This window comes from Mesoplodon bidens, assembly GCF_964165515.1.
Source record: "Mesoplodon bidens genome assembly, chromosome: 1".
NCBI lineage: Eukaryota > Metazoa > Chordata > Mammalia > Artiodactyla > Ziphiidae > Mesoplodon > Mesoplodon bidens.
This window is the reverse complement of record NC_138176.1, coordinates 80,609,563-80,620,194: the sequence shown is the minus strand read 5'-3', so window position 1 is coordinate 80,620,194 and position 10,632 is coordinate 80,609,563. Positions and strand designations below refer to the sequence as shown.

At 40.0% G+C, this 10,632-nt stretch overlaps 1 protein-coding gene across 1 annotated transcript in view; it reads left to right on the top strand.

The window, feature by feature from the left end:
• Nucleotides 1–3,158: 3,158 nt before the first annotated feature.
• The window catches only part of ARSJ (arylsulfatase family member J), a 64,237-nt gene continuing 56,763 nt past the window's right edge, over nucleotides 3,159–10,632 (top strand). The window contains exon 1 of the mRNA XM_081232260.1: nucleotides 3,159–4,495. Within this exon, the coding sequence (XP_081088386.1) occupies nucleotides 4,095–4,495 (401 nt within the window). The 5' untranslated portion in view covers nucleotides 3,159–4,094. The remainder of the gene's footprint in view (nucleotides 4,496–10,632) is intronic.

The window sequence follows — 10,632 nt, the reverse complement described above, 5'->3', positions numbered from 1 at the left end:
TTCTATCTCTACAAATCCCAGGAATAACCTAAATAAGATTTAGTAGAATATTTTATCATATTATGTCCTGTTTAAAGGACCTCATCACTCCTAATGCCCTCAGAATCAAGCTCCATCCCTTCATAGCTTTTCAAAGTCCTTCAATATCTGGTGTCACTTGAACATTCTAACATTATTTCCCAAACTCTCCCAGTCCAACTGTGTCTTGGCCAGTTGGTATTCTCTTTCCTTTTATCTGAAATGTCCTTCCTTTAACTTCTCCTCCCTTCCAAATTTCCATCATACTTTAAGGCATAGCTTCAATCCCATCTCCTGATTAAGCTTTACCTGAATAATTGGTTCCCACTAATTTCACCTCTAAGCAATTCTACTTTTCTCATCTTTTTAACTGAATCAAATAGTACCTTTAATTTTTATATAATCATTCCATAACTAGAGTAGTGTATTTGCAATGTGACCACATCCAAGCCAAAATAAACCTAAGATGTGATTCCACAAGGGAACCTAATGCCTTTAACACCAAGATGCCAGCTCAGGAAAGAACCATAAGTTATTGAGGGTCTTTAACTTGGGATTTCATGAGGATGTTAAAACTATTGCTTAGAGTGCATGAAACCAATCCTATAATTAGAAATGCAAAGTTTATGTATTTAAAATGTCAATATAGGTACAGTAAAGCATAGGCCATTCAACAGCCTCTGATTTAATTCTCAAGTCTTATGTATGTGGAAATAATCCTTACCTATTTCCTACCATGGGTGGGGCACTCGGCTGATGGATTTCCCCCTTTGAGTCACATCGCCTTTGGTCGACCATGGTATGACAATTCTTGTTTGTTGGCTCTTGCTACTAACTGTAAGTAGTTCTTAGTCTCCTTTAGTGTTACTTCAGAAATGGCTTTTTTAGGGCTGAGTTCTGCCTTTCCATCCTGTGTGTGGATAGTCTGCATGCCTTGTGTGGGGATTAGAATTCTCTGACTCTGGCAGCTGTGTTCTTTCTGTGCTGTATGGCTGGAAAACATCTTAAAGCCACTTGTGGGAAGAACAGCTTTTGAAAAATATGGGTTTTAAAGTCAGACAGATTTCTAAGTCTAAATTTCCTGCAAAAGAGGATAATAAACAATATAACATCTCCCTCAGTTTTAAGGTTACTTCCTTGTACCACCTTACCCACTAACCACACTAAGTCAGCTTACTTTGTTTTAAAATGTCCTGGAATTTTGTTCCTTCTCTTTTGAATACTTATCTGAATACTTATACAGAATACCACAGAATAGTAGGTATTAGAGTTTAGGAATGATTAGTTTATCAGTATATTTCTTCCCTACCACAACGTAAGTTCCACTAGAGCAGAGGCTATACCTGACGTAGTTCACGATTATATTTCCACCTCCAGCACTGGCCCAGCTACTCAAATATTTGTTGAATGGGTGGATATCTTATAAGGTTGGTGGAGAAGGAAAGGAGGTAAAGTGTATAAAACACTGTATTAATACTTACAGATATGTGTGTGTGTGTGTGTATAAGTACATAGAGTGTTATGGTTAGCACATGGTAAGTATTTGGTAAATGTTAACATTTATTTTTTTACTCTTGCTTGAAATCTGAACTGAAAATGGCCCTCTTTCTTGTATAGCAACATGGACACTTCTTGTATTATGTCATTGACCCTCCCCAACTAAAAGTAGCTGGATTGAGCTGAATGTTTACTTGCATCTTTTCTACTCAAGCACCTGGCTAGACCCACAGAGCTGGGAGCATTACCTCACAGTGCTTTCAATCTCCCAATACTCAGTTCACTCATTACGCATTTGGTGATTTAACTCACAGAATTGTCAAGATCACATTTCCAAGCAGGTCTTCTAAAACTGCCCATCTCTCCACAGACTAACCAGAATGGCCTCAGGGAAGAGAACAGACTAGTAGAAAGCTACACATGTTAGCAAAAATAACTGCATAGTGCACACTGCAGGTTTCAAAGGTGTTAAATTTCCATTTGACTAATGTTTTGCTTAGAAACTTAACAGGAACTTTAGCAACAGGACAGAATATAACATTGTAAATCAACGATACTTCAATAAAATAAATAAGTAGATAAATAAAAATAAGTAAAGGGCTAAATGAAACTTAGATTTATACCTAGGCAATTGGGAGAATCTGACGTTTTATGTGCCAGCACATAGTAGGTGCTCAATAAGTAACTACTGAATGAATTTGGGGAGGGGAGAAAGCATATCTCAGTGGCTCTTGGCATTAATTGCCTCCCCCTACGGATACTATAAATCCCATTCCTGTCTTTGAGCAGGGATTTAAAAACAGGACTCTAGTAAAAGCAGGCATATCTTCACAATCAGGACAAGCTTTTGCTTTACTCCACATAGTTATAAAAAAAAGTGTGGGGGGGGACAAAGTTCCCCGAATTTCTAGATGGGAAATGGTGGTTTCTGTACTACAGGAGTGCAGACCGGCCTCGTGGTTCCTGAGGGTGAGATGTGTAACTCCTCTTCCTCCCCATGTTCTTGGCTGGAGACACGCTAAGGGTAAGTTCGTGGAAATGTAAGGAGAAGGCGATTTCAGTATCTTCATGTAGAGATTCGCTAATGAGGAAGTCAGGCTGTAAAGGCCAGCAATAGGGAAAGGGAATTCAACTTGTAGTCGGGACTGTTAAAAAAAAAAAAAAAAAAAAAAGGAGGCGGGAATAAAAGAAGTAGGAAAAATTGGGGGGAGGAGAGAGAGACTAGAAAAGGAAAACCAGAAGAGGAAGGAAGGAGTGTTATCTACGCAATGTGTTGTTTCTCCCGCTCTTCCTCTCTCACTCCCTCCAGAAGCTAGAAAAAGTTTGCATGCACAGCATTCGGAATGGGAGAGCGGGCTCTTGATTTGCAGACCCGTGAGGAGAAGCGCCCACTTCACCCTTCCCCGTTCCCGCCGCCGTTTTTCCCCCTCTCCGGAGGATGGAGGGCAGTCCTCGAGACCCAGGGAAGCGGTAGCCCAGGCGGATCCCCCTGGATCCAGCAGGGCTCAAGCAGCGGACAGCTCTCTCTCCGGCAAAACCTCCCCTCCCTCCTCCCTCCTCCTCCCGAAAAGGAAAAAGATCGAACCTCTAAACCGGCTTTACCCCTCCCCCTCTTCCTGGGGGAGCTAAAGCAGAGAGTACAGTTCTGTGATTCACTGGAGAGAAAAGAGGGTGGAGGCAGCAAAGAACTCCGAGTGCCAAAACTAAGTAAGTTCTCTGACAAAACGCACGCAGCTTGCGGCGCCTCCGCCGGGCCACCAACCCCGCGGAGACCAAGTGGGCTTGGCGTGGAGCGTGCACGGGGTCAGGGACCCACTTCGGTCGCCGTGCGCTCCAGCGGCGGAGAGAAGGAACCGCTGCCCGAAGTTCCTGCGGAGAAGAGGTGGTCAGCGGTGGAGGGAGATCAGGAGAGCGGGCTGTTTTTGTTATTTCGCCGCCTGGTGAGTGTCGGGGAGATTGGCAAACGCCTCGGAGAAGACCGAGAGAAATAGCTCTGGAAAAGTGGAGAGAGTGATTCGGAGGCCGGTTCACTGCATGCTGCTTGTTATCTGCATGGGTAAGAGCTCTTTTTCGGCGGTTCCACTTCCCAGTACTTTCCAGGTGACGGGACTGCCGGACCTACGGTCGACCCCGCAACCAACTGTGCGCGCGTCCCCGGGAGAACCTCACTCCTCCACCTCGAGGGCGAAAAGTTCTGGCCACGAAAAGTTCCTGCCCAAGGTGATTATCAATTCCTTACTTGATTTTTTTTTTTTTCCTCTCTTGAGAACTTTTGGGTGGAGGCATTAACTTTTTGTGTGGAAGCTACTTTGGGGAGCGAGGAGGAGGAGGAGAAAGTGCGATTTGATGGAGAAAAGCGTCTCCTTGTTCTCCCACACGTCCCATTCCCTAAGCCACCACGTGTAGAAGATTAAAGTTGTTGGACGTGTTGACAGCTGAGAGGAGCACGGACTTATTTCCAGGTGGAGACCCTCCACCTCCACCGCCTGTTGGTTCTACCCCTCCTGCGTGCATGTGTGCGCCAGCGGCGGCGCGCGGTGCGTTGTTCTGCCTTGGAGTTTCTGCCTGGACCAGAGTGAATGGCCCCCAGGGGCTGCACGGGACCTCCGCCTCCGCCACTTCCTCCGCAGGCCTGGGTCTGGCCTGGAAAGATGCTAGCCATGGGGGCGCTGGCAGGCTTCTGGGTCCTCAGCCTCCTCACCTACGGTTACCTGTCCTGGGGCCAGGGCTTGGAGGAGGAAGAGGAAGGGGCTTTGCGACCTCAAACTGGGGAGAGACTGGAGCCCAGCATAACTACCACCTCCCAGCCCCATCTCATTTTCATCCTAGCGGATGATCAGGGATTTAGAGATGTGGGTTACCACGGATCGGAGATAAAGACTCCCACTCTTGACAAGCTTGCTGCCGAAGGAGTTAAACTGGAGAACTACTATGTCCAGCCTATTTGCACACCGTCCAGGAGTCAGTTTATTACTGGAAAGTAAGTGTTACTGCTTCATATATTTATTCCTTGGAGATATATTAAGCACTTAATTATGATCCAGCTCCTAACTTACTGGAGTTGCAGAAGATATGGGGAACTAAATGTATGAATGAGTGAATGAATGAATGGATCAAATGCATTTAGTTGTAGTGGGAATTAAAATGAATGTCCTGTTGATGATCTTGAACGTCTCATCACTAGTTTAGTCTCATTTTCCTTACTCTCAGAGCCTGCTGTGAACGGCCTTCAGAGTTTTAAAATGAGATCAGAACTTGTAAACTCCCACCTACCAACCAGAGGTCTCCAGAAATGTTCTCCTTTTCTAAATCTATTTTGGCTTTTGAGCATGTTCACATTTTGTTTCAGGTGTCACAATAGAATTCACAGTCACCATCATTGATAAGGAAAACAGACCAAATTTTTTCTGGACTCTTGGTTTATTCTTTTTTTTAATATATAAATTTATTTATTTTTGGCTGCGTTGGGTCTTTGTTGCTGTGCACGGGCTTTCTCTAGTTGCAGTGAGCAGGGGCTACTCTTGGTTGCAGTGTGTGGACTTCTCATTGGGGTGGCTTCTCATGTTGCAGAGCATGGGCTCTAAGCGCGAGAGCTTCATTAGTTGTGGCACACGGGCTTCAGTAGTTGTGGCTTGTAGGCTCTAGAGCGCAGGCTCAGTAGTTGTGGCGCATGGGCTTAGTTGCTCCGCGGCATGTGGATTTTCCCGGACCAGGGCTCAAACCCATGTCCCCTGCGTTGGCAGGTGGATTCTTAACCACTGTGCCACCAGGGAAGTCCCTCTTGGTTTATTCTTAAGTCTGGGACTGAATAATCCAAGCCACAAGTAATCACAGAGAGAAGAGGGGCCAAAGAAATGTATGGAAGGGAGTGTAAAATCTGACCAGTGTACATGTGACTCTATTTGGGTCTTTGATAAGTAATTTTCTCTTACAGGATCACTAAGGAAGTCAATGTGTAATTACCAGGGTAGTTCTCAAAATGGGAGAAGATAACAGTTGTAAATGCTCAGCATGAGTTAAACTTCATCTGAAGTTTTCTGCTGCTCCTCACACATCTGGGAATTTTCTGATTAACTCTAAGAAAAAGCAGATCATTAGGATGCTTAAGTGTTTTTAGTATTATCGTTGCTTTGCTAAACAGCTAAATATTCTACTTAGGGTGTTCACTCATTTTTATATTTTTACTCTATCCTGTCAGAATGTAGGTTACTATAACTGATTTGCATGTCCAAATTCAGCCTGTGGAACTGAGATAAGCTAGGAGACGCAGAGGTCCAGCTGCCACTGGACAGAGGTAGAAGAAAAGCCTTAGTGGTTTCAGTGTATGAGTCTTGTGATTTCAGTTCCAGGGGACCCTTGCTTCAGTGAAGTTGTTCTTGGAATTGCATCCTATAAGAGTAGCCAGTATCCATTGGAAAAATAAAGACTATTTTGTAGTAATCTCTGTCTTGCAGAGACTTTTGCTTAATACACGATTTCTACTGCTTAGCAAACTGTCACAAGTTAGCATCACTGCCAGAAAAGAAAAAAAAAAAAAACAGTCCTTTCCTCTCTTCAGTGGGAGAGTAAAGAAGACTCACTGTACTTCAGAATCATTTTAAAGGTTAATTGTGGCATCAGAAAGTCAAGGGCATTTGGTATTTATAAAGGAGAAGATTGTTGGCTGGAAAATAACAAGTCCATTTGATGGCCTGTGGGTCAAGTTCTTCATGTCTAATCCAAACAGTCTTATATTTGGTTTATGAAATAAATGAGTCATAAAGGCTCCCTGAACCTCTTAAACTAAATTTATAGAATTTAGATTTATTCAGATAGCCAAGAGTAATTGAAAAGCATATAACTAAATTGTATGAATTTATCTTTCACAATAGAACATTTGTTTAAGACTTTTCAATAAAGAAGTTCTTCTTTAGTTCCTAAACATTATCTTGCACTGATAAAATATCTAGGTTTTGTCCTTTAATCTTTATGTTAATACATGAAGCAGACATGAGGGTGGAAATAAATCCTCCATTTTATTTGCTGTCAAAGGTTGACTCTCCTGTCTTTTCAATGCAAACATCTCATGAGAAGATTTATTCTCCTTATTAAAATTTTCTGTTCAGTGTAATAAGTTGTGTAACTGTTTTATAGACAAAAATTTCAAATAACTACTGTGATTTGACTTAAATTTCTGTTTGAATTAAACAGTTGAAGACATTTGCACTTTCAGTTCTCCTTTTAGACAAATTGCTGGAACCTTCCTTAAATGAACACAGATGTAAGAAAGAAAGTGGTTATAGAAGCCTAGTTCTGGGTCTAATATTCATAATGCAAGCCCAGAGAATGTGGTCATTTGTCCTCTCCATGAGTACATATCTATGATTTCTGGATCCTCTAAAGTTAAAAAAAGCAATAAAAATGTAAATGGATTGAATTATATTAAGGGAAAGAATAGGTTATGTGCAATATGATAGAATTCAAATATCTTCACATTTATAAAGAGTTTTAAGTGATTGAAGCTGGAGCTACTTTTGATACTAGTAACAAAACAATCCTCCCTTTATATTTTGCTGGAGTCAAAATGTAAAAATCTTATACTGCACAAATCTTAATAAATTCCAGATTCTTTAATAATTTATGTCATATCAGTCTGGCAATATTGAACATAAGCCAGCCTGTCAATAAGCATTCATTGTGTGCAGATCCCTATATTGGAACTGTGAGGAACAAATAAGTAAGCCCTAATCTCTGGACAGTGATTCTCAAATTTGTGCAGAAAGAATTAGCCAAATGGTAGTAGCTAAAGTGCAGATTTCCAGGCCCAACCAATGACTCGGCTTCAGTGGTCTGGGGGTGAGCTCAGAACTTAATAGTAATTTAACAAACATGTCAGGTTATGCTAATAATGGTACTAATATAAATTGAGTGTTAGTATTAAATGCTAGCATCTACTGAGCAGTTCCTGTGTTCCAAGATAATGCATTTTTATCTCATTTAATCTTTATAACAATTCTATGAGGTAGTAACTATTGTTACCCCATTTTAAATAGTTGTGGCAGTAGATTCCAAGAGAGGTAGTGATGCAGAAGTTCTGTACACTGGACTTTGAGAAACAACACTGTAGGTGTTCAAAGTTAGACTGGTAACGTAAAGGTTAATTGAGAAAGCAGCTGGCTACATTTGGTTTATTTCAAAGTAATTTTTTCACCTTTTTTTAAAAATAGTTTTTCAAATAAAGACATGTAGACATGACATCATTTCTTCTTAAAAGAGAATATAGTGAAGGCCTCAGAAAGAGAATTATGAGTTTTGCAAAATTTAGATATGTTTTATGCAGACTTTAGAGTTGGAAAGATTGGCAGTCTGAGCTGAATTCATATCTTGGGCAATAATTTTGTGTTTTTACTATTTTGTTATTCATTTTTCCCACTTGAAATACCATGATGATCATTTTTAACAAATGCAAAGGTAACTCAAATAATGTGTATTTGTAATAGGATATTTGATAAATTAATTTCTTTTTACAAACAACCCCTGCCCCTTGCCAAGGGTAATCACACTCCCAATTGCTAACACCTTAGATTAATTTTGCCTGTTTTCAAACTTCATAAAAATGGAATTGTAGAGAAGGTATTTTTTCAGGTCTGGCTTCTTTCTCTTAACACTATGTTTGTAAAATTTATCCATGTTGTTGCCTGTAGATATAATTCATTTATTCCAATTGCTGAATAGTGTTCTTTTATATAAATATACTGTAATTTATTCATCCATTCTGTTGAATGACATGGGTTGTTTCCAGTGTTGGACCATTATTAATAGTGCTGCTGTAAAAATATTTGCAAATGTTTTTTGGTGAATACAGGTGTATGTTTCTCTTGGGTATCTATCAAAAAGTGGGATTACTGGATTATCGGGATGTGTATGTTCAGTTTTTGTAGATACTGTCCAGCAGTTACCCAAAGTGGTTCCACCACTATACTCTCTCATTAGCAATGTATGGAAAGTTCTATTTGCTTCACATCATTGCTGACATTTGGCATTGTCTTTTTCATTTTGGTCATTCTGGTCATTATGCACTGGTATACCATTATGGTTTGATCTGTGTTTCCCTGGTTACTAAAGAAATTGAGCATCTTTTCATATTTTTGTGGACTGTTTGGATATCTCCTTGTATCTATTCAATTGTTTTGCCTGTTTTTTCATCAGATGCTGGCTTTTCCTTATTGATTTGTGGCAGTTATTTTTATATTCTATTCCTTTGTCAGATATTTGTATTGCAAATGACTTCTCCCATTCTGCGGCTTGATTCATCGCTCTCTTCATAAAGTTTTTTGATGAACAGAGGGTTTTAATTTTATTGTAGGCTTATTTATAATCTTTTTCTTTATGTCCTATTTGAGATATCTTTGACTAAATCATGATCATGACAGTGGTCTTTTTTTAAGTTTTATAGCTTTATTTTTCTATTTACATCTACAATTCATCTGGAATTAATTTCTAACATGGTATAAGTTAGGATTCAAGCATATTTTTTCCATATGTAAATCCATTTGATCCACACTATTTATTAAAAATGTCATAATTTCTCTACCTCACTACAGTGTCATCTTTTTCATAAATCAGATAAATGTACATGTTTGGGTCTGTTTCTGGACTCTATTCTGCACCATTAGTCTCTTTGTCTATTCTTGTGCCAATCCTACATTCTCTTAACTACTATAGCTCTATAATAAATATTGATATCTGGAATGTAAGTCCTTTTACTTCTTCTTCTTCCAAAATGCTTTAGCTATTCTTTACCAGTTTACTCACTTTAATATGAAAGAAGGGAGGGTATGGATGTACAGATTCAAAGAGATTGAAAGATTTGGTTTTGGAGAATATGAGGTAGTTCTCTTCTGAATTATTCTACTTTCTAAGTGAAATAACAAATGAGGTCATTAGATGAGAATAAGGATCTTAAGGTTTAAAGACAGAGATAGAAAATATTCTAGGACAGGGAGAAAGCGAATTAAGTAGAGCAGTACTGTAAAAATATTGGGCAGCAATGAGAGCCCATCTGAGGTTTGTGGTCATAAATTTAAACAGAGACCAGTCATCGCTTGTTTTTCTCACTCCATGTTCAGGTACTTGTGTGCAGAAGAAGCGCTATTGAAGAGGTGGATTTAACTAGATTTGGACCTCTGCCAAATGAATAGAGTGGGATTGTGGACTCTAAACTTGGCAAGAAAAAGGGGGAAACTATAAGGGGTTTATGTTCTCTAAAAAAGTGCCAGGGTCAATGGATTGACTGACTAGGGTTGAAGTGAGGATACCACAGTATACTTGGAAAGCTGAAAAGACAGATAATGGTAGTTGGAGAAATGCATGCTTGGAATCAAAATTTCATAAGTAGTGCAGTTTTTAGAAATGATAGGGGAATGGTGCTAAAGTGAGATGGAGGAAAACATCTTTGGAAGTGAGGAAGGCAAGGTATTAGAAGGGCAGGAAGTTGGATGGATCACTTGGGTGGATATTTAGACCATTAAGAATAATGGGAGAAATTGTATTAAAGAGCACAGTGAGCCAGTTGCTGGAATCATCTATGACTGAGTGGTGGGAGGGCAGGGCCTGGAATTGGATAAGGGACTCTAACAGGAAAGATAGTGAGTCTCTAATCTGTTGCCTGACTTTTCAAAAAAGTTGCACCTTTAAAAAGAAACAGGAGCCAAACTGTGTAGAAGTGCCAGTGAGGAGCTAAGAGGATACCCAGTCCCTGCTTCAGACTCTTCGATAATTGGGGTAAGGGTAGAAGACCAGCCCTAAGTTGAGAGGATAGCCAGCAATCAGCTAGAGCAAGAAGGTGGAAGAAATGTCCAGGAAAGAAATGAGATCATAGAGGATTTTGCTAATTACAGACTTTCAGTAACAGAAGGCTCCTTGGAAGGAGTTAGGGAGTTAGAAGGGGAGAAGGATTTAATTAGAGCAGAGAATGTACAGAGATATATAGAGATTAGAATCTGAATGAAAGCAGATACATTGGAAAGATTGGAGTTAGGATGAAGATTCAAATAAAAAGTACTGAAAAGTATGGTGAGATTTTTTCCAGATGATCTCTTGGGAAATGTTAAGTGTCAAGTTTTAATTATAGGCTCT